Consider the following 24,761-nt stretch of genomic DNA (forward strand, 5'->3'; position numbering starts at 1 on the left):
TTAGCTTTTTAATAGAGGATTTTTTAAACCTTTAAGTCATTCTGCTAAATGAAAAGTGTCTCCTGGCTGATCATGAGAATATCTATAAATTTTCTTCGTATGCATTTTAAAGTAACTTTTCTTATTATAAAACAATAAATGTTTGCTGTAAACAACATAAACAGCAAAAAGAATGAAAATGCATCATTGCTACTTTCATTTCTGTACCCCTAGTTTGAGACTAGGAAGGAGCTCCACACTGTTAGTCTGAAGACCTGAAGTGTAGCTCTGTAACTTTGTTATCCTGACAAGTCACTCAGCACTTTGTGCTTCCGGTTCCTAATCCATTGTGTGAGGGAGTATTGCTAGCATTCCAGGCTCCCTCTTCCATCAGTAGAATTCTTCTGCATGGAACTGACAGAATGCAATCTAACCTTTCTATATCACAAAGGTCCCTTCTATCCAACCTATGTATAGAGGCCAAGGTGGAGCTGGCCTCAGAGGAAACTAGACGCGGGGGCACATACTCTCCCTTTCTACTTCTTTCCGTTTTGTTCGTAGTCCCAGACTGGCTTTTTCTATGACGTTAGACTCATAGCAGCTGACAGCTCCTCATTCATCTATCCCCACCCCCACCACTAGCTCTTCCATGAAATGGTGATGCTGTTCCCAGAATAAGGGAGAGGTGTTGGGTGAGTGTGGTAGTCCTAAATGATTTGCCCAGTTTTTCTACTGGTCCCTATTTCTATCTCATGAGTATTTTATTGCTCAATTCTCCTGCTTTCTCCATTTTATGTTGGGTCTTATTTTGATTCAGTATTTGATAATATAATCACTGCATTTTTTCCCATTCGTTGTTTATCTCTTTCTTTAGCCCCTACCAAGTATGAAATCACTGTAAAACTGCACTTTTAATATTTGTTATAATGGCATAAACATGTGGCACAAAGATGTGCCCCATTGGGGAGCTAAAATGCAAGTAGATAGTTAATGTAGTTAACTGCCCCAAATTACAGCTAACCAGACCATTTTACTAGCATCTTTCTGTGCCTTAATGATGAGCCATTTGAGTCATTGACTTTATTGAGCAAAAGTAACCTTTTTTAAAGCGTAGAATTAGTATTATGGATTATAACAAAAAATGTCAATTAATGAAAGCTTTCTATCTAAAGCCATCCCAGTTTATGTCAATTTATTTGGTTCAAAAAAATGTTTCTGTAAGTCACTCCAGAGGGGTCTCATAATGAACATAAAGCATTCTCTGTACAAAACCCTTCTCTTAAGTCAGCAGATAGTCATAACTAGTACACAGGGGCTGTAGATACGAACTGTAACTAAACCCTTTAAAAATATTTTTCCATTCAGTTTTTTTTGTTTGTTTGTTGTTTGTTTTGTAGAGGGAGAGAGGTCGGGGGAGGGACAGAGGGAGAGGGAGAGCAAGAATCTTAAGCAGGCTCCATGCCCAGTGCTCGAGATCATGACCTGAGCCAAAATCGAGTCAGATGGTTAACTGACTGAGGTACCCAGGCCTCCATTCATTTTTAACACTAGTATCCTCCATTCATTTTTAACACTAGTATCACTTTATAAATGTTAACTGTGTCTGCTTGCAAACTATTTACATTCCTTACGCATAAAAGTTTCAAAATTTTAAAGATGTCTTTTAACAGCCTCTTTCTTTATTCTCTGCCTAGAGAATTTTTCATCTTTTTTTCCAGATTTGTTCCCAGTGACCAGGAATGTGATTTCTAATAATCCAATCTGGTCGAAAAGATTAGAAGTGCTCTTTGGAGTTCACTAGTGTAGATTTACTTTAACACCTTCTTCTCAGTCTGATTTGTTTGTTTTTATTAAGGCTATAGACCTTACTTTAGTAAGTAACTCAAAATGAAAATCAGATATGTAATATCTGATTTGGGGGGTTTTTTTACTGGAAATTTTAAGGATTAAACATTGGACATTTTAAACATGTCTTTCAACTCTGGTGTTAGCAGAGTTTTAATGAGTAAGCAGAGGAGGTGGCCATAGGAGTACAGGCAATAAGAACCTGTCAGGGGCGCCGGGGTGGTTCAGTCAGTTAAGCTTCCAACTCTTGATTTCTCTCTTGGGTCATGATCTGAGGGTCATGAGATTGAGCCCAGTGTCGGGCTCTACACTGGGTGTGGAGCCTGCTTAGGATTCTCTCTCCCTCTCTCTCTGCTCCCTGCCCCCCCCACTCTCTATCTCTTTCTTTCTCTGTCTCTCTCTCTCTCTGTAAAAAAAAAAACCAAAAACAAAAAAAACCCAAAAACAAAAACCCGTCTTCATTTTTGTTCCATCCCCCCCTGTAACTTGGTATAGTATATTGCAAATAGTAGTTACTCAGGTATCTTTGAATGTAGGAGAGGATGTCAGTGATAGCCTTCACTTAAGTGTTTTAAATAACAATTAGAAAATGAACCAAAATGAACTCTGTCTGGAAATTAAATCACATTATGGGAGTTTGCTGTAAGGAATTGTATTTAATATTAGTCTGTGTTCCTAAACTCCTGTGACTTAACCCTTCTGTAACCCAAAATGTAACATGAGGGAAAGATTTCTGTAGCTAGAGATTATATCCTTCTTTCTACTCAGCTCAGATATCAGTGAAGTCCTCTTAAAAATACTAAAGTGATTTTTCCTATGCTCCCCACCCATATGGGAAATATTATAGTTACTTGATCAAATTCTTAAATTCAGCATTTATCTTCCCACTACCTTTTTGATGATAAATTCATCATAGTGTAAAGCATAGATGGGCGATCATGCAGTCTTCATTTGCTGCCTCAAAATGTTTCCCCCTTCACAACAGACATGGCTGTCAGGAAGGAACTGTTAAGGGGCTCCTCCCACAGCCCACATAAAAAGACCTTAGCCAGACACAGTGGATGAAATTCAGCTAAGGTTAATATTTTGATTGGGACATAAAAAGCTGGCGGGGCTGAAACTGGACAGGAGACAGGCTTGGGAGCTTCTCATGTTCTTTAGGGCTGGGTCAAGTTTGGCTTCATTGTTATTATGGTGAGTAGCTAGAAGGTCAAATGTATTTTTATTCAAATAAAGTTACCAATATTTTTTACAAATCTAAATACAAAAGATTTTAGTATTTCTTATGTCTCTGTTCATTGTTATTGCTAAAAATGACTAAGGACACATAGTACATCACATAATGTAACTACAAGCACTTAAAATTTATAGTCTATTAAAAATGCTAGCTATTAGTTGTCAGTACAGATCAGTGCCCAGAGCTTCACTTGAATAATATGTGTGTGGTTTATCTGCTAGTTTGTGATCATTGTTGAGCTCTAATGAAATGGAGCAATGTGCTTGGTGAATTTTGTTTTAGATGGCTCCAGTTTACTATAGGCCATTAGCCAGGGGATCAAATCATTCTTAAATACTGGTAGATTGTTCTCTTTAAATGATTGGGCAATTTCTTTCATCTTCTTCCTCAATTTTAGAATGGCGAGAGTATCATGGTTGAACTTGCAGCTGGACCTTTTGGAAATAATGAAAAGGTAGGGATGGCAATTAAATAGAAATGGCTGCCAGTGTATATATGTGTGTCCAGTTAATAATTTTGCCTTCCGTGTAATTCATTGGTCATGTAGTGCATGTTAAGGTATTGTAAAACTTTATTTCTCACAAAATATAGCCCTTTTATTAGTTATCTAAATTATTAAATACCTATTGACTTGGGTTTCATCCTAGAATGATGGAAACTTGGTGGAAGCCACTGCTCAACCCTCAGCTCCCCATGAGAAAGTAAGGATTGTATTTCAGATATGTTCATTGGACTTTAAATCATACCCTCTGAGACAAGACTCTTCTTTGGGGGAAAAAAAAATCCAGATTTAAAAAAAAAAAAAAATCTGTTTCAAGGCCTGAGTCCTATTTTTGGTAAAAAGGAAAAAAAAAAAAAAAAAAAAAGTTAGATGTGGGGATACTGGATTAATCCTGTTAACCCTCATGTGTGTTGGGTTTCATTTTTCCGAAACTGTGGATCTATTTCTTTCAAGCTTTCTATGCATTCAGAGTATATATGTGTGTAGCTTATGTTCTTTAATTTCAAGATCTTCTAAAATGTCTATTTAAAAGTGTTAAAACAATTACTCTAATATCAATCCTTTCCTTTCTAAGAGATATGAGTAAAGATTCCTCAGAGGTTTATTAGTGCCTTTTTTGTTGTTTTTTTTTTTTTTTTCGTAATTACAGTTACCAGTAGTCATCAGGGTACCAAAGCTGGCCTATTTCTCAGTAATGAGTGTGTGCCTCATGCCAGTTTCAATACTGGGTTTTGGAGACATTATTGTACCAGGTAAGCAATTGTTTGTAACAATTCAGTAAAAAAATATACTGATGGTTTAAAATTGCCAAATGTTTAGTATCTTTTTAAAGTCACCTGTTCTGTGTTAAGTATTTATGGCTATTGCTAGAGCTGGGGTCAGTGACTAAAACAAAAAAAAAAGCATTTCGAGGGGTAGAAGATAAACCCCAAATGGTAACAACCAAAGTATATCTCCCATGGCTCAAAAAATGTCTTAGAGGAAGCACCTAGGATCAGTTTGACCTACTTCCCCAAGAAAGAAGAAAGTATATAACAAAACTCTTTAAAAAGTTAAATTTAATAATACCAAATGTATTGCAGTTTCTATGACTTCCATTTTAAAATAATAGTTATGTGTTAGGAAAGTGGTTTAGGAATACCAGGCAAGGTCACGATCAAGAGAAGAAACATAATAGAACACCAGCTTGCAGGGCATAATAATACAAAAATACAGCATATGGTGTATCTTCTCTGACAGTTGCATTATTCTCACTGGGCTACCTATAGAATAAACTTAATCCCCAGCCCAGGAATAATGTAGCTTAGAAGTAATTACTAGTCTTTCTTAATCAGTTGAGAGTTTGTCCTTACAGTCTGTCTGTACTAAATGCCTGCGAAGGGGTAAAAAGTATGGGCTCTTCTGCAAAAGCCCTTTCATTTACATAGTAAGGCCAAGTAGAGACAGAGAAGCCAACACCTCTGCCTTGTGAGTTGACATAGCAAAGTCCAGTGTAGCAACTCTATTAGTTCATTTTCTAAGATAGATCACGAGTTCGACCACAGAGCAAATCTTAGCAAATTTAAGAAGATCTAAATTATATACCGAGTATATTTTCTGACCGCAGTGGTATGAAACTAGAAATCAATAACAGGAGGAAAACTGGAAAATTCACAAGTACATAGAAATTAAACAAAATAGTTTTGAACAACCAATGCATCAAAAGAAAAAATTAAAATAGAAATTTAAAAATACTGTGAAAAAACTGAAGAGAGAAACAACATCCCAAAACTTATGGGATGCAACACAAGCAGTTCTAAGAGGGACGTTTATAGTGATAACCACATACATACAGAAAATAGAAAGGCAGATAAGCATGCTAACTTTATATGTGAGGAACTGGAAAAAGAACAGACTAAGCCCAAAGTCAGCAGAAAGAGGGAAATAATAGAATGCAGCAGAAATAGAGAACAGGAAAACAGTAGAAAAGATGAATAAAACTAGGAGTTGGTTTTTTATTTTATTTTTAGATTTTTTTAAATTTATTTATTAGAGAGAGTGAGTGAGAGAGAGAACATGAGCCGGGGGAGGGGGGAAGAGCAGAGAGAGAGGGAGAAAGAGACTCCCTGCCGAGCAGGGAGCCTGTCACGAGGCTTGATCCGGGGACTCCGGGATCATGACCTGAGCCGAAGGCAGACACTTAACTGACTGGGCCATCCAGGTGCCCCAGAGTTGGTTTTTTAAAAGGATAAACAAAAATGACAAACCTTCTACTAGACTAACCAAGAAAAAAAGAGAGAACCCAAATCAATAAAATCATAAATGAAAGAGGAGACATTATAACCACAGAAATATAAAAAATTTTCTGTGTCATGGAATATTAAGCAGCTAATAAAAAAGAATGCTTTTAAAGACTGTTTAATGGTTTGGGAAAATGTTTAAAAATGGCTTTAAGTTAAAAAAAAATCATAAAAAATTTTGTCCAGAATTTGAGGTACCTTAATGTTCTCATGATGCAAAAAGGAATGTTAAATACAATGCAGCATGTACTGTTGCCATAGTTAATAGTTGAATTTGTGTGGCTGTTATTATTTTAAGAAAATAATGCGTTTGGTGGTTTGTTTGTTTGTTTGTTTTTTAGGCCTGTTGGTTGCATACTGTAGAAGATTTGATGTTCAGACTGGTTCTTCTTCTATATACTATGTTTCCTCCACAATTGGTAAATTTTTGTGTTGTCTTTCTATTATGTTGAATTGTATTGTCTGGAGGAAAAGGTCGAGGTCTGAAAATATGGAGTCCTGGATTCTAATTCTTCATCATTAATTAGTAAGACAAGTTTTCCATCAGAAAGGAATAATACTTTACTACCTATATCATAAGATTTTTGAGGTTTAAAAAATTATGTGAAAGAAAATCATTAGATTTTATATCTTAAGTGCTTACTAATAAAGCATCTGGCACAGAAGTAGTCAATAAATTGTATAATATTAGATTTTCTTAAAATACTATATGAATGACAATGTATTTATAGAAATGAATTTATGGCATAATAACATCTCACCTGGGACAGCAGAAGTAATTGTCATTTATCCCTCTGTTTCTCTTATTGAAAACAGACAAGAACAGGAAGCAAGCCAAAGAATACTTTACCTCTAAACATATCAAACAGATATTTCAAAGTCCATACACCAAAGTTCTTTATTCTTAGGTAGGTGGCCTGCTCCAGAGCCATTTAGATACTGTTCTGGCAAGGTTTTCAATTCCACAGTGGAGTTAAATGCAGTAAATTAAAAGTATACGCCAGCAGTAGAGAAGGGTATTACTAGGAATAGGTACCTGACAGCAACAAAGAACAACTAAGTGAGTGAAAAGATGATAAAAAAAAAAAACAAAAAACATAAAGAAATAAGAAAAGCAGTTCAAGGCTGAATGGTATTATCTGAGGGCATGAATGTATTAAAGGCCAGCACCACTCAGTGTGATAGAATACAAGAACACTCAGTGCAAAGGCAGGTAACAGGGCCTCTGTCCATTGGGCAGTTCACTTAACTTCCCTGGTCCTCCATTGCTTTGTCTATAAAATCAGGAGGTAAACTGAGCTGTCTCTAAAGGCTCTGCTAGCTCCAATATTCTGAAATCCTGTGTTCATGGCGAGACGCTGAGTCATTAAGGAAACATAGGTGATGTTTGGTGTGCTCTTGTTGAAGAAGCCCAGGAAGTATATAATCAAAATTCGGAAGATTTTCCAAAGCAGGTGTTATTTTAGTACCTACAGGTACAGACTTCAGTTATCTAAAATGTGCAACAGCTCAACATCCTTACCAGTGACAGAAAGTAGAGACTTCCTTCTTTGTCAATGACTAATGATTAGAGTAATTATAATTGAAATACTCAATAGTTTTCAAGCTTTCAAAAGCAATGAGGTATGTCTCTCCAAATGGCTATCTAGGAAACTAACAAAATCAGGAAAAAAGTCACAGGGCAAAAATGTCCTCAGAAACGTTTGAAAACCACCACTTCAGTAAGGGGGTCAAAATCCACTTTTGGTAGCATGTAGAAATGCCTCATAATTGGTGTTCTTCTTACAGCCTATGCTGTTGGCATGATACTCACATTTGTTGTTCTGGTGCTGATGAAAAAGGGACAGCCTGCCCTCCTCTATTTAGTTCCTTGCACACTTGTCACTGCTTCAATTGTTGCTTGGAGACGTAAGGAAATGAAAAAGTTCTGGAAGGGTAGCGGCTATCAGGTATGTGTTTCTTCTGTCTCAGTTACCAAGTTATTTTATGAAGTAATTCAGTGACTGACTTTGGCTGGGAACTGCCTATATATATCAAAGCTTTTATGTGCCCCAGAGTTTCTTAGATCTGTCAGGATGTCCCAGGTTTTTTCCCCACCGTTACCACCTTACTGTTCACCTGCCGCACAGCTGTTCTCATCCCTACAGCAGTCTGATGCCAAAACCCTGGTGGCTCAAGCTAAAGCTACCAAGAAGCAGTGGGAGGGCATCAGGGAAAACCAGAACAGCACCTCAACATGAGTTTTCAAATCCACACAAAAGTAGACTTCATGAGAAATAATACTATGTTAAGTACTGAGTTTTTGAGACTGACGTTAGCTCTTTATAGTGAGAGTCCTGAGGTTTTACAGATGAAAAGTATACTCTCTTCAGCACCTAAATTGGTCTACCTAAATTAAATAGGGTACCCATTTCCGATTTAAATGGATCAAGACTGACTTCCCTGGAACAGAGAAAATGGCATGATAATAGAATCTATGGCACGATTTTGAGAAAATGGCATGATATCAGAATCCATTATGTTTGAGTTTATTCTTCATTGAAGTTAAACCCCTTTCTTCTTTTCTTAAATGTTCTTGGTATTTCAATAAGGTTTATTTCCATTGAAATTAAAGAGGGTTGGGAAACTCTAGCCCTATTAAAGGTCAGGGCCGTGGCATCGATCCCTTCATGAGGCAATTAGTTCTGCTTTGCCCTATTACAACAAACTACCCTCCTCCATCTGCCCTCATACATGCATGTTAGTAGTCACATGAACAAAAGTAGAAGTACTTTGGGTGGATGCCTGCAATTCTGTTAGTAGATAAACAGTTCAAAGTTCGTATCCCTCTTGTGGTTGGTCTGTAGCATCACCTTTACTTAACAAGATGATTAACATATTAAGTTAGACTACTATATTTGGAAGAAGCGCCGGTCTGGAATTCTTTCAGGTAAATCTTGTAATTCCTTTGAAATTTGGTTGAAATGTAATACCTGCCGTGTCTACCTCACAATGCCATTGTCTCAACTTATATTTATGCACAAAGAATTATGGCCACAAGGCCCTTAACTAGTAAGATAGCTTGTAACTTTTACACGAAGAGGACACCCACGTAGTTTTTTATTTTTATAGAATTTTAAAAATTAAAGTATGTCCCACAATACCCTTTGAAAGTCACATCCCAAAAAGTGCTCTTCATAATCATTTTCTTAAAATAGTCTTATATTTCTTCGTTTAGCAAATGTTAATTGGGCAGTTCTATGAGCGAGGTGCTATTTTAGGTGCTGTTGATACAAGGTGAACAAGTTAGTAACGGGCTTACTCTCACGGCCTCTTGAAAGTAGAGTCTAGTGGAGGATGCAGTAATCACTAACAAAGTGTGATAAATGTATTTATTAGTTATGGTAGAGTACCATGAAAGCTAGCAATAGGATACCCAGTGCTTGTCGTTTTGTGACAGTCAAAGGTGATTTAGGGAAGGTTTTGGGTTTTGTTTTTTTTTTTTTAAGTTATTTATTTATTTGAGAGAGAGAGAGAGATAATAAGTGGGGAGTGGGGCAGAAGGAGACTCCACATTGAGCAGGGAGCCCCATGTGGGGCTTGATTCCAGTACCCTGGGATCATGACCTGAGCCAAAGCAGACACTTAACCGACTGAGCCATGCAGGCACCCCTTAGGGAAAGCTTCTTCAAGAATGTTAAATTTATGTTGAAACTTTAAGACTGAGCCATGTGTTCCATATGGAGGGAACCATGTCTTGAAAGGCTCAGAGGGAAGAGAGCATGGCATGTTCTAGGACCTGAATGAATTTTAGGATGACTATAATGTTGAGTAACAGCAGGAAATGAAAAGTGGAGAAGGAAGCAAGGATAAGAGTCTATAGGGTCTTGGAAGCCAAAGACCATTGATGAGGTCTTTGAACTCTGTCCTGAGAGCATCAGAGACCATTTAAGGTTTTTAAGAAATCTATAAAATGGACAAAAGAAGGGAGCAAAACTTAAAGCACCTATTACAATGAGAAGTAATAGTAGCCAGAATTAATAAGGTAGTGAGATCGAGAGAAGAGAACAAAGTCAAGAGAAATTTAGAGGCATAATTAATGGAACTTGGTGATAGTGTCAGTATAGGGAGAGAAGGAAGTGGAGTCCAGGGTTTGCCTTAGGTAACTGGGTGGGCAGGTAATGATACCATTCACAAGTTTAAAGAAGATGATGAATTTGATGTTGGACATTTCAAAGTACTTATAGGACCAACAGAAAGAGAGAGAAACAGGCAGTTGAATAAATGTCTCCTTATGTCCAGGAAACAGACCTAGCTAGAGACAGAAATTTGGAAGCATCATTAGCAAACTCAGTGAGTGAGAACATAGAGGGAGAAGAGAAAACTCAGGACAAAACTGTGAGCAAGAGGTTTCTACAATTAGACACACTTATCTGATTCACCAATTATGAAGTAAATCAGGACAGGGAAGATGAGCAACATGGAGAAATCTTGTTTGGGGTCAGTATTAAATTATTTTTCAGGTTAGAGTTTAAATTTGGGCCTGTCAGCACACATACTGTCTTACAGAATTAAGTATGTTTCTTGTTATTGTCATCACCAGCATTTTTACTTATAAAATCTTCCTTCTCCTTTAATACAGCTTTTAAAGCATTTTATTTATTTTTTATTTTTTTAGTAGGGCCACAACCAGTGCAGAGTCTAACATAGGGCTTGAACTCAGGACTCTGAGATCAAGACCTGAGCAGAAATCAAGAGTCAAGAGGCTTAGCCAACTGAGCCACCCAGGCACCCCAGCATTTTATTTTAAAAATGTGTGCTTATCGGGGCACCTGGGTAGCTCAGTTGGTTAGGCATGGGACTGTTGATTTCTGCTCGGGTCGTGATCTCTCCATGCTGGGTGCAGAGTCTGCTTGTGATTTTTTCCTCTCGCTCTTCCCCTCCCCCACTGCATGCACATATTGTGTGTGTGTGTGTGTGTGTGTGTGTGTGTGTGTGTCTCCCCCCACCCCCCAAAAAAAATGCTTACTACAGCAGATACTGAAAATGTAGAAAAATACAAGAAAATTAAGTGCATCTATAATCCCACCACCTAGAGGTAGCCACTCTTAAAATTTAAATGAGTTCCCCTTCTGTGCCTTCCTGGATAAATGGATAGGTGGGTACATGATACCATACTCTAAAGAGTTCTCTGTTTTGCTTTTTCACTGCATGTTTGTGTTATTTCATTTTTAAATTTCTTGTAAAAAATCAATATAATGGCTGCACAGTATTCTCATGCACATGTACTGTACTGTATTTTACCATTTCCTTTGACCCAGTAATTTCTCTTCAGGGGATTGTCCAGAAAGTGATTAAAAATTTGGGCAAAATTGACGTGAAAAGATGTTCATTAAAGTACATTTTTTTTTTATTATTATGTTAGTCACCATACAGTACATCCCCGGTTTCCGATGTAAAGTCTGATGATTCATTAGCTGCGTATAACACCCAGTGCACCATGCAGTACGTGCCCTCCTTACTACCCATCACCAGTCTATCTCATTCCCCCTCCCCCCTCCCCTCTGAAGACCTCAGTTTGTTTCTCAGAGTCCATAGTCTTTCATGCTTCGTTCCCCCTTCTGATTACCCCCCCTTTCTTTATCCCTTTCTTCCCCTACCGATCTTCCTAGTTCTTATGTTCCATAGATGGAGAGAAATCATATGATAATTGTCTTTCTCTGTTTGACTTATTTCACTTAGCATTATCTCCTCCAGTGCCGTCCATGTTGCAGCAAATGTTGAGAATTCGTTCTTTCTGATAGCTGAGTAATATTCCATTGTATATATGGACCACAGCTTCTTAATCCAGTCATCTGTTGAAGGGCATCTCGGCTCCTTCCATGATTTGGCTATTGTGGACAATGCAGCTATGAACATTGGGGTGCATATGGCCCTTCTCTTTACTACGTCTGTATCTTTGGGGTAAACACCCAGTAGTGCAATGGCTGGGTCATAGGGTANTTCCATACAAATTTAAGGACTATTTGTTCCAGTTCTTTGAAAAATGTCCTCGGTATTTTGATCGGGATAGCATTGAAAGTGTAGATTGCTCTGGGTAGTATGGACATTTTAACTATGTTAATTCTTCCAATCCATGAGCATGGAATATTTTTCCATCTTTTTATGTCTTCCTCAATATCTTTCAAAAGTGATCTATAGTTTCTAGCATATAGGTCCTTTACGTCTCTGGTTAAGTTAATTCCAAGGTAACGTATGGTTTTTGGTGTTATTGTAAATGGGATGGATTCCCTAATTTCTCTTTCTTCAGTCTCGTTATTCGTGTATAGAAATGCAACTGATTTCTGGGCATTGATTTTGTATCCTGCCACCTTACTGAATTGTTCTATAACTTCTAATAGTTTGGGAGTGGATTCCTTTGGGTTTTCCATATAGAGTATCATGTCATCTGCAAAGAGAGACAGTTTGACTTCTTCTTTGCCGATTTGGATACCTTTGATCCCTTTTTGTCTTCTGATTGCTGTTGCAAGGACTTCTAGTACTATGTTGAATAATAGTGGCGAGAGTGGGCATCCTTGTCGTGTTCCTGATCTTAAGGGAAAGGCTTCCAGCTTTTCCCCATTGAGAATAATGCTTGCAGTAGGCTTTTCATAGATGGCTTTTATGAGATTGAGAAATGTACCCTCTATTCCTACACTCTGAAGGGTTTTAATCAGGAAAGGATGCTGTATTTTGTCAAATGCTTTTTCTGCATCAATTGAGAGGATCATATGGTTCTTGAGTCTTTTCTTGTTGATATGATGTATCACATTGATTGATTTGCGAGTGTTGAACCATGCTTGCATCCCAGGTATGAATCCCACTTGGTCATGATGGATAATCCTTTTAATGTACTGTTGGATTCTATTAGCAAGGATCTTGTTGAGGATTTTGGCATCCATATTCATTAGAGAAATCGGTCTGTAATTCTCCTTTTTGAGGGGGTCTTTGCCTGGTTTGGGGATCAAGGTAATATTAGCCTCATAGAATGAGTTTGGTAGCTTTCCTTCTGTTTCTATTTTTTGAAATAGCTTTAGGAGAATAGGTATTATTTCTTCTTTGAATGTTTGGTAGAATTCCCCAGGAAAACCGTCTGGGCCTGGAGTTTTATTATTTGGAAGGTTGTTTATCACTGACTCAATTTCTTCATAGTTAATTGGCCTATTTAAGAAATCTATTTCTTCCTGTTTCAGTCTTGGTAGTTTATAGGTTTCCAGGAAGGCCTCCATCTCTTCCAGATTGTTTAGTTTTTTGGCATATAGCTGTTGATAAAAGTTTCTAATAATCCTTGCAATTTCAATGGTGCTGGTCGTGACCTCTCCCTTTTCAGTCATAATTTTAATAATCTCAGTCCTTTCTCTTTGTTTTTGGACAAGTTTTGCCAGTGGTCTATCAATTTTATGGATTCTCTCAAAGAACCAGCTTCTAGTCCTGTTGATCTGCTCTACTGTACTCCCGGTTTCTAATTCATTGATTTCTGCTCTAATCTTGATCAACTGCTTTCTCGTGTGTGGGTTAGGCCTGTCCCTCTGTTGCTGTTCCAGTTTCTTGAGGTGAGAATATAGAAACTGCATTTTAGATTTTTCTATTCTTTTGAGTGAGGCTTGGATGGCTATGTATTTCCCCCTTAGGACTGCCTTTGCAGTATCCCATAGGTTTTGGACCGTTGTGTATTCATTCTCGTTGGTCTCCATAAATTGTTTAATTTGTTTTTTGATTTCCTGGTTTATCGAGTCATTCTTGAGCAGGATGGTTCTTAGCCTCCAAGTGTNTGGTTCTTAGTCTCCAAGTGTTTGAGTTTCTTCCAAATTTTTCCTTGTGGTTGAGTTCCAATTTCAAAGCATTGTGGTCTGAGAATATGCAGGGAATAATTTCAGTCTTTTGGTATCAGTTGAGACCTGTTTTGTGACCCAGAACATGGTCTTTTCTTGAGAATGTTCCATGGGTATTTGGTTCTGGGGTGTAGTGTTCTATATAAATCTATGAGGTCCAACTCGTCGACTATGGCATTCAAAGCTCTTGTTTCTGTGTTTGTTTTCTGCTCCGGTGCTCTGTCTATTGCTGATAGTGGAGTGTTGAGGTCCCCTACTATTAACGTATTTTTATCTATATGTCTCTTTATTCTGGTTAAGAGTTGGCTTGTGTATCTTGCTGCTCCCCTGTTGGGGGCATATATACTTATAATTGTCATATCCACTTGTTGGATACATCCTTTAAGAATAATATAGTGCCCTTCTGTGTCTCTAACTGTAGTCTTTAGTTTAAAATCCAATCTGTCTGATATGAGAATTGCTACCCCAGCTTTCTTTTGAGGTCCATTGGCATGAAAGATGGTATTCCATCCCTTTACTTTGAGTCTGAATGTATCTTTAGGTTCAAAATGAGTCTCTTGTAGACAGCAAATGGATGGGTCATGTCTTTTTATCCAATCTGCAACCCTGTGCGCCCTTGTTTTATAGGGATCTTAGGGATGTGGGCTTCTTGATTTTTCAGCCTGCCTTCTGGGGGAGGGGCCTGCCGCACCGATACTCAGGCAACCCTGTTTGGGTAGAGTCTCTGTGTCCCCTGGGAGGGGGGATGGGGATGGGCACATTGTGAGCCGGTATTTCCAGGCTTTTGTTCTCTGGCGGCTTTCCCTGGCGGTTTGCTGTGCCTCTTCTGAGAGTCAGAGCAGCAGTGGCCGAATCTCAGCCTCCGTCTCAGAACAGAGGGATCGCGGACCGTTCTCGATGTTCTGGCCACTTTAACTCTGTTTCTGTTGGTGCTGCTCAACCCTGCAGCGTCCCAGGATGTGTGCCCCACACCCAGCGTCCCAGCCCTCACTTCCAGGGCCGGTGCGTCTCTGTTCTTTGTGTTTCTAACACCTCCAGCCGCCCCCGCACGCTCCCGGAGCTCCCGGTCTCAGTCTGGATCCATTGAGGGCCCCGGAGCTCCGTGAGAAGTCTGGTGGCACGTTCCCCAGCTCACAGTCTCAGTCTGGTCTCAGTCTGCTCTCTCGCGGGTGCCGTCCGCGAGTCCGCCCGCTCCCCCGTGCAGGTGGTTACCGCTTCCGGCACCCCAACGAGGCAGCTCCCTCCCCCTTCTGTTTATCTTCCGATATCTGCGCGCGGATTCACGGCTCCCCACTTCGTACCTCAATACTCATCGCTGGAGATGTTCATTTGTAGAGATCCAGATGTATCTTCCTGCGTCTCAGGCTGATTCCGTGGATGTTCAGGCTGGTCTGGTACCTATCCAACTCAACTCAGGGGACCGGCTGAAAAAGGGGTCCCCTACTCCTCCGCCATCTTAACTCCTACTCTGCATTAAAGTACTTCTGATTATCTTTGTTTTATTTTAATGTCTCATAGGTTAACATTATTAGTGGAAGTTAATGAACTAAAATTTTTACGTATGCCCTAACCCTGTTTTTACTTTATCTTCCTTTTTATGTTTTAGTTACAAAGTAATGCATGTCTACACTCTTTAAACAAGTAATACAAAAGTGTCTAAAGTAAACACAGAAGGTCTTTTTTTTCTAACTATTCCTCATGTCCCCACCTCCTTTTAGGGGCAGCTACTTTGAACAGTTTGTGTAGAGATCTTTTTATGCCAACTCACACTATAAAAATATTTAAAGATGTTGTAGGTGTAAATGTAATAATGTTGTGTTTCTTTGCAAATATCCAAAGCTCATTTTCTGTCTGGTTTATTGTAGTACCTTTCCTCCTTTCTCTTTATGATGTTTATTGAGGAGAACGAGGATGAGAGCTAAGGAAGGAATTCAACTAAGGGATACATTTATATTCCCTATGAACAAATGCTGCCCTGGACCATCCAGGTTTCATTCTTAAAAATCATCATCTTGAGGGGCGCCTGAGGGGCTCAGTCAGTTGAGCATCTGACTCCTGGTTTCTGCTAATGTCATGGTCTTGCATTGTGAGATCAAGCCCCACATCGGGTTCCATGCTTAGCACAGATTCTGCTTCAGATTCATATTGTCTCTCTCCCCTCCCCCCACCCCACCTCTTTCCCCCCTGCCCCTCCTCCTGCTCATGCCCTCTACCTATAAAGGGGAAGATCATTGCAGCTGGGCACAAAGCAGTAGTAAATAGCCCCAGCAGGGCAGACTCCAGGGCCTTATCAACATGACACAGAAGCTAAATAAGGCAACTGGTGGTAGGAAAGTCCATTTTAAAATATCTGAATAGTTAAGACAACTTTGATTATATACTTCTCACTTTTGTAGTGTGGTCTCATAATTTTATTAGGTAAAGACATTCAGAATATAAAATAACACATAGTAATAAAAAGCGTGGAGTCTGGTTCCAGACTGCCTAAGTTTGAATGCTGGTTTTCTTAATTATTAGTCATATGACCTTAGGCAAGTTACTTAGCTTCTTGGTGCCTCAGTTTCCTTCAATGTAAAAAGGAGTAGTAATCATCCTACTTCAGAGGGTTGTTGTAAAATATGCAAATTGCCTAGAATAGTGCCTGGCACAGCATAAACACTGCATTTGCTATTATTATTTATAGGAACTGGGGTTTTTGTTTTGGTTTGTTGGCTTGGTTGTTATTTTTCAGTTCATTAACTAGATTTCCATTTTCCCAGTTTGAATATTAAAACTTCAGGTCTTTGTTAAATCTGGTTCTTTTAACTTATTTGCAAAAAGATTTGATAGCCATCTGCAGCTTCAGAGGGGAAAAAAATCTGTTAAATGCAGCTATTTTCCCACTGTACACTAGATTTTAAAATATGAAGAATAGACCATGCTGAAATTTTAGGCAAGCTAGTTGCGGAATATTACAAACTGCTGCCAGGAGAGAATCTATTTTTTAGAAAACTAGCATTTTCGAAAGTTACAGAATGTAATGCCTTCACAAAATTATTCCCCTGTTACTGTGAAAAAGGAAATCTCATTGCTTTTGTCCAACCTTTAAAGTAAAAAAGTTGGGGCGCCTGGGTGGCACAGCGGTTAAGCGTCTGCCTTCGGCTCAGGGCGTGATCCTGGCGTTATGGGATCGAGCCCCACATCAGGCTCCTCTGCTGTGATCCTGCTTTTTCCTCTCCCACTCCCCCTGCTTGTGTTCCCTCTCTCGCATCTGTCTCTCTCTCTGTCAAATAAATAAATAAAATCTTTAAAAAAATAAATAAATAAATAAAGTAAAAAAGTTAATTTAGCTTGAATGTTGCCATTTGTGGGAGACAGTACATTACAGGCTTTGGAATCCGTTCTGGCAGGTCACTTGGTCTGTTAAGACTCTGTCTCCTCATCCATAAAATGAGGTGGGATCTCCAGGCGGGTAGGAGACTCTATAATTCATTGTGGCGGGTTACCCCAGGACTTGATAGGGCAGGTGGATGAGATCAGGTAAGACTAGGCTGAGGCTCTGAAAGTATAACTTGGAACCTCAACAAGTGTGGTAAAACAGGGAGACTAGGTATCAACCCAGTGTAAGGTCGGCCTGAGGGTTAGCTCCTGAAGCCAGCCCTCAGGCAGTTCCCGGTTCATCTCTCAGGCTAACGGTGTCATAACCTTTTCCCTCCTCTCCCCTGCCTCCATTATGTTCATAGCATTGCCAGACTGTTTCCAGAGTGTGCCTTAATTATTCCCAACTCAAAAATCCTTCTCCAAGCGGATATCCAACAGTTCTCCAGTTGAAATTAGGTTCACCTTTCCCCATATTTTTTTGTGGACTTCGTACTTTAAATACTTATTAACATCTGCCTTGTAGTGTAGACATTTATGTATGCCTCCCTCAGTAAGTTATTATCTTCTAGGTATTAAGAACCTACAGTGCTGTGCTGATAACAGTGTTTTATGTACTATAAATTCTCAGTTAATGTTATGGGAATTTTTCATGCAAAACAGCTGTAATGTTCAGTCCTTAGTCCGCTGACCTTTAGTCACTTTTGTGTGTATGTGTTTAAGCTTGTGTTTTAGCAGCCCTCATAGAATTACCAAAATTATTATAAGGTTTGTAAAAGTGAGGCACTTTTAAACCATTAAACTATACTTGTAAACCATTAAACTATACTTGTGTCTTTACAACCTTTATATATTATCATTTTTTTTTGCAAGTGCCAAAAGTTTTTGCTACTATTTGATATAATCAAATATAAAACAGGTAATATAAAACAAAGCCAGAATCTAAGGTGATGGCACACTTGTTTATGCTGCTAATCCTTTGGTTCATTCCAATGCCTGGTATTAGAGTAAGTGCAAGAATAGTGGTGGTAGGGATGCCTGGGTGGTCGGTTAAGCGTCTGCCTTCAGCTCAGATCATGATCCCAGGGTCCGAGGATCAAGTCCCACGTCGGGCTCCTTGCTCAGCAGGGAGTCTGCTTCCCCTATGCCTGCCTCTCTCTCTTTCCCTGACAAATAAATAAATAAATTCTTAAAAAAAAAAAAAGAAAGAAAGAAAAAAGAATAGTGGAGGTAAAAAAAAGACCTTTGCACTAGAGACTTTTTAAATGTCATGGTTATGACTGACAGCCATTTTATGCTTTTTTCAAAGGGGAAATTATACCCCATTCGTTGCTGAAACTTAGAGACTTTGTTGAAGAACTTTAATATTTTATTTAGAGCCTTTCAGCCCTTTCTGTGAATTTCTCTGATCAAAAGAAGTAACATTTATGCAGGATTTCACTAAAATAATACTAATTTGGAAATCTTAATTGAATATTCTATAACTCAAAACTATTTACACTATTACTTGCTATCAGCTTTTTTTCTTGAATGCCTCAAGAACTATAGTATTCCGTTCCATTTGATTCTACCCAAAGTCTTAAGTTGTGATCACGGTAGAGTAAATAAAGGTGTTTCTTCTCTAGAGAGAAAAATCAAGCAGTGGCCTAATTACTTTGGCATAAAGAACAGCTAAGAGACATCATCATTTTAGGGGATTTTTGTTTGTTTGTTTCTAATACTAAATCAGTAGAGTTAGATTTATGCAACAACCTCCAGTGGGCTATTTTACTCTGGATAGGAAGTAAGTGTTCAGTTTGTTGATATCCAGTAAACAGTGGGTTTGTCTCTGTTAAATGTCACTAGTGCTTCTAATTATTTTTAGAAGTCACAAGCTGTAACTGACAAGTCAGAATAGAGAGATACTTAGAACAACGCTGCTTTAGTATCAGCAACTCTCCAGTTACTCCCCTTTAATGAGAGTTTTAGTAGAGTGTTTCTGGAGATTGGTTCAATTATAAATAAGCAGAACTATCAGGAAATGCCAGGCAAGCCGACCCAAGATCAGAGGACATCTTTCCAAACTGAGCTTGCTTATTTACAAATATTATGAAAAACTATACCAATTTTGCCAGTTAATTTTATTATCTATAATAATTTTTGTTATGTTTTTAAAAACTTATTTCAAGGTTGCGCTTCATGTTTCTCTATTGCTTTTATTGAAAATCAGTAAAGAAAAGTAAATACCGAGTATAGATCTTTACTTCTTAGTAAGTTGATTTTGGAAGTTTTTTTTTGTTTTTTTTTTTTTAACGAATACATCTATATATATAGTTAGGGATTAGATTATAGTGCCAATGAGGTACCTGAGGATTAGGAAAGAAGAAGCATGTGATAACTTAGGGAGTACAGGCTATGAATTCAGTAGGGTACAGTCCCAGGGAAAGCAGGTCTTGGGGAAGGAAGAGGCTTTCCCCACCATCCATTCTGCTGAGGCTGCCTCTGTTCTCTCTCCCCACAGCTCCTACCTCTCGCCCCCAGAACTTCCAAATTGTTAGAAGAAAAGGGACCTAACTATATCTTACATGCTTCTCCTTGCTCTCCCTCGTTTAAATGGTGAAAATCAGGGGCGCCTGGGTGGCTCAGTCGTTAAGCGTCTGCCTTCGGCTCAGGGCGTGATCCCAGGAGTCTGGGATCAAGCCCCCCATTGGGCTCCCTGCTCTGCTGGGAGCCTGCTTCTTCCTCTCCCACTCCCCCTGCTTGTGTTCCCTCTCTCGTTGTCTGTCTCTTTCTCTGTTATATAAATAAATTAAAAATCTTTAAAAAAATAAAATAAAAATAAATGGCGAAAATCAACTCTTCAACAGTGTCATCATATGTTTCATGTGGTGAAGTGTTTGATAGATATGTTACCTGTCTCAATTGAACTTTTGTTCCCCCCTTGAAGTAGCTATGAACTTGTAACTGTCTTAATCTAGGGGATGTCTTTGGCAAATACAGGACCTCAAAACTGATTTTGGGGGACTTGAGATGACTCATAGAGTACTGGCAGGTTTGGGCTTTATAAGCTGTCTCTGTTTCTTGAGACAGTTGTCAGCTGAAAGCCACAGCCCATGTGGTATTCTTGTCTGGCAAGGTTGAAGACCCCATTTGGGAATGATCCCGCTGTCTGCTTTCTTTTCCAAAAAACACTAAAGCCTTTAGAATCACTTTACAAAAATAGGAACATTTATCTTGCTGGTCTTTCTTCTAATTCTTGATAAAGAAGGGAAAATGTGGACCACAGTACTGAAAATCACTAATCTAAAAATCTTTGACAATCTTCACAAAGACATTAGGTACTTTTTTTGTATTTCTAAGTAATTTTATGTAAAGAACACAGTGAAAACATGTAAGCAGTTTCTTCTTCCTTCATTCCCAAATATGAAAAAATTTGTATAGGACTATGGGATGAGCAGAGCTGAAACAGAGACAACCATTTGAGAAAAGTTTAACTAGTAATTCCTCTAGAATAGTTCATAGCAAATGTATTCTTGATTTTATTTTCAGAGAATCATTTGACCTTTAAGTACCTTCAATTTATTTGGTTTTGATAGAAATGTTTGTTATACAATATTTCCAAAATTTCATGTATCATTCTTAAATTATCTTACAGTCAGTTCAAGGTGTCAACCAGGTTCCACTCTCCCCAAACTAGCAAGTATTCTCACAGTGACTGTGGCGTCATTTTTAGTTTTTTCACCTTTAGAAGTGAACACTACCTAGAATTGCATCCTGGAATAAACTTCAGGAATGTCTTCCTCTTGTGGTAGAGTTTCCACTGCCACGAAGGGCAGTGAGAAATGGAAATAGTGGAAGATTCAGAGAAAGTGTGTATCAGATTGGCCCTGGGTCAAATGATTAGGCTTTTCATGTCACCCTGACCATATCCTTGGGAACATGGATGTTGAACCAGTGCATTGCTCTAAAAGGAGTGCTCAGATCCATGGAGTACTTGCTGTCTTTTTAAGGTTATGTATCCATGTATATATGTATGTATGTGTGAGAGCATGAATGGGAAGAGCTGGAGAGGGAGAAGCGGACTCCCCCCTGAGCAGGGAGCCAGACGTGGGGCTCGATCCCAGGACCCTGGGATCATGACCTGAGCTCAGCCACCCATGCGCCCCCTCCCTGTCTTTTTTAAAAAGTGGGAATCCTTTGGCCAATTAGTGAATATTGAGGGCAAGTTAAAATTTTGCATTTCCTGACGTTTTTTTATTTATGCCTAGGTGATGGACCATCTGGACTATGCAACAAATGAAGAAAACCCTGTGACTGCTGGTGAACAGATTGTCCAACAATAATATTACGTAGATCTGCAATAATGTGTCAGTTGATTTTCTACAAATAGAATTTGACTTTTTAAATTGACTTTTGAATTGACAATCTTAACGAATCTTCGATGATATGCTTGCAAATATATATTTTTAAGAGCTGGTATTGACAATTACATCAAATTGAAACACATTTGCTTTTAACTATGTTAAAGTTGTGCCTTCACATTAAATAAAAGCATATGGTCTGTGTAATTTTGAAGATCTATTACATACAGTATATTTTTCTAAAGAACTGTCTTGACCCACCCCTGTACTTTCTTACTGAAATATTTCTTTCAACTCCTACTAATAGATAAAAGTATTTCTGTCAAAATGAGTTTCTGAACAGATTTTACTATCAAGAATTATGCAAATTTTGTGCTCTGTAGAAATAACTGCTTAAGACCATGTTAGAAGGCAGTTCAACGATGAAATTTTGGACCTTTTCACTGCAGAGGTTAGAAAAGTATAATTTGGGAATATATATAAATACATATTTTTATAGCATAAGTTTTTTTAAAAGTCCCAATCTTTTTTAAACTTGAAAATCTAAATTACTTTAGTCTGCATATGTATTATATTAAAATATTTTTCAGATATAAAGAAACATAATATATAGAACTAGTCATTAAAAGGACACAGAAACTGAAATCCACAGTTTTCAGTGGTCTGTTTTTCTTGAAGAGGTAGCTTAAATTTCTGCACTAACATTCAGTTTCACCGTAGTATTTCTTATCTCTGAAGTTTGGTTCTGTTGATGTTAACTTGAAATTTTTTAAAAAGTATTTTTTAAATCAACTTCTGTATTAACACATGTGGCTCATTGTATAGGTACAGCATCCCTAACAGTCTCTTCTTATCCCCTCAACCACCGCCTTTTTTTTCCTAACCCCCCTCCTTTCCCCAGAGGAAACCAATGTTAATCTTTTAATATTTTGATGAAGGATGGCTTAATATACAAAGAGACAGGAGACTGGGTTCATCTCAATTTACTGACAATACAAGAATTTGAGTAAATTATCTTAGCTCAAAACCCTTGTATCTCAATTTTTGTATCTACAAAATGAGTAAGTTAGACCAATTAATCACGCTAGTACCTTCCAACTTGAAAAATATCTTTCTCATTCTTTGCTGAATCTCAGTGTGGCCTTGAACATTATCCTGGGAGTCAGAGTTTGAAGTATCTTTTTACTGTCTTTTGTTTTAAGAAATTCCCAAATGATGAGTGATTGCAACAACAGCAGAATTTTGCATTTCTCTGTAAGTAATGCACAAGATTGGGAAAAAGTCTGTGATCTTTCATTCTAAGGCCATTTCAACTGATTAGAAGATAAAGCTAATGCCTTTTAAAATGGATCAGATCTTTGATGTTTGTAGTCAATTTAACATTTGAGGGAATTAGATGCTTTTGTTTAATTAACTTTTGCTAAATAAATTGTAGACAGAGAAGCTCCCTGACAGTCATCCCCTCTTTCCACTTAGTAAACTTACAGGTCCTTTGGTTTATGTCAAAATGACAGGTAAGTCTCTGTCAAGTAAGAGTTAATATTGCCTCCATAATATCAAGTTTGAATTTTTTCCAAACAATCTAATTTATTTGGCAGACTCTGATAGAACAGAGTTTTAAAGCTCCAACTATATTTTCATTTATAATATCAATAAAATGTTTGCCAAAATACAGCTTTTTTAGTAAAATTATCTGTATTCATCCCAACTTTATGATATTTAAAAGCCTCAGCCACATTTTATGAAGAACATTAAAGAAAATTTTACATCTAGAAATCTGAAATCTTAGTTCTTTGATACAAATTCTACTTCATCCAACCATAAGTTATCAGAGGTAAAATTTTGTTCTAGTTTGCTATTGAGATTGATTAAATGAAAATAAGAAACAAAAAGTGAAATTCCACAAGTTTCTCCATTCTCAGTGTCAACTTTATTTGTATTCAAAGAACCCTGCTAGCAACATAGTTGAAAATACTTGAGAAATTACAGTAAAGTGCAGAAATACTTTATTTTGGAAATCAAAGTGAACAAAAGGTGAGGGAGATGAAAGTTTGGCTTTAAAAGGCTGTGTCATTTCTTCCCCTCTCATCCTCCCACCACCTAAAACTTGAAGGGGAAGAGAGTTGTTTTTTTCCTAAACATGTCTTTAAACAGTGAGATATATAGTATTATTTCTTATTGCAAAAAAAAAAATAGTAATTTATTACTTTCTAGAAAGTCTCTATGAACATTTTGTAGCTATCAAACAAAGAACTAAATATCTCAAATTGTAATGTAGGTGATTTCTACTTCAGTTTAGGTCAGCAAAGATAAATATGAGGTTTGTGGTGAAAAAGACCTTGATATTCTAATACGGTATATTTTCTTCTAGCTTGTAGATTTTTAGATTAGCAATACCTTAGTAGAATCTGTGATTTACTTTTGAAGAAAGAGAATTTTAACCCATCCACTGTTGGCATTTATAGATTTTAGTTTCATGTCCATAGAGGTTTTGGTGAAATGGTACATTTATAGTAAATACAAATGAGTTTTCCAGTTTTCCTTTGCTCTTTCAATTTCTGCCATATGCATAAGCAAATATTATTTCTATATTTCACTAAAAAATATTTGAACTAATTTTATTTAAGCTTGGTTTCTAGAATTTCAACCTGATGATCTCAGCCAATGAGATTTCAAAAACACAGGAGCTGCATTTCAGACCAGTGGAATGCACTAGTTTGAAAGGGTTTATGTTTTCCCATTAATAAGGAAAAAAGTTGAATAATGCCAAATAACCAATTCTGCAGTTTAAAATTTTTATTTTCAGTGTTCTCTTTACCTCAGAGGACAATTCTAAAGGGGGTTGGGAAGGATAATGTAAATAAAATCAAAATACTGACTATAAATCACTTTTTGCTCCCTGGAAGAAAGATGCTCTGTAAATTCCAGTGACCTGAATTAAATTACTCAACCTTTTGGAATCGGAAAGAAATTGTGTAGTACTCATGGTTTGGGTTACTGAAATTTCAGAGTAAACAAAATGACTGATAGAGTAATATACAGGCCATATTATAGTGAACACCATATATGTAAATTTCCTTGTTTAATCTTGCCATATTTAAGGACAACTTTTCATCTATGAAAATGTTCATTGGTGGGAAAACTATTTCTAAACTAAATTTTTAGAACAGTCCCAAATTATTGGCAATTGAGGCAACTAAGAGAAAAAAAAGTAGAATATTTAATGTCATCATATGTTTCTTTGATTAGGCATAAAAATATTGTAAATATGTATTCCTTTGGAATATGGATTTTTTTAATATCTAAAGTTTATCTGGTTAGCCTGCAGATTTTCCCAGTAGGACAAATCAGTGTAAAGTTTTTGCCTGTTTT

At 37.6% G+C, this 24,761-nt stretch overlaps 1 protein-coding gene across 2 annotated transcripts in view; it reads left to right on the forward strand.

Annotated features, from left to right (window-relative positions):
- SPPL2A (signal peptide peptidase like 2A) overlaps nt 1–23,869 on the forward strand; it is a 52,533-nt gene extending 28,664 nt beyond the window's left edge. The window contains exons 11-16 of one of the 2 annotated variants that reach the window (XM_034660985.1): nt 3,459–3,515; nt 3,709–3,762; nt 4,213–4,315; nt 6,184–6,261; nt 7,631–7,791; nt 21,297–23,869. In XM_034660985.1, the coding sequence (XP_034516876.1) occupies nt 3,459–3,515; nt 3,709–3,762; nt 4,213–4,315; nt 6,184–6,261; nt 7,631–7,791; nt 21,297–21,371 (528 nt within the window). In that variant the 3' untranslated portion in view covers nt 21,372–23,869. The remainder of the gene's footprint in view (nt 1–3,458; nt 3,516–3,708; nt 3,763–4,212; nt 4,316–6,183; nt 6,262–7,630; nt 7,792–21,296) is intronic. The other variant, XM_034660986.1, reaches the window with a different exon arrangement.
- Nucleotides 23,870–24,761: the final 892 nt, after the last annotated feature.

Source organism: Ailuropoda melanoleuca, chromosome 5 (genome assembly GCF_002007445.2).
Source record: "Ailuropoda melanoleuca isolate Jingjing chromosome 5, ASM200744v2, whole genome shotgun sequence".
NCBI classification, from domain to species: domain Eukaryota; kingdom Metazoa; phylum Chordata; class Mammalia; order Carnivora; family Ursidae; genus Ailuropoda; species Ailuropoda melanoleuca.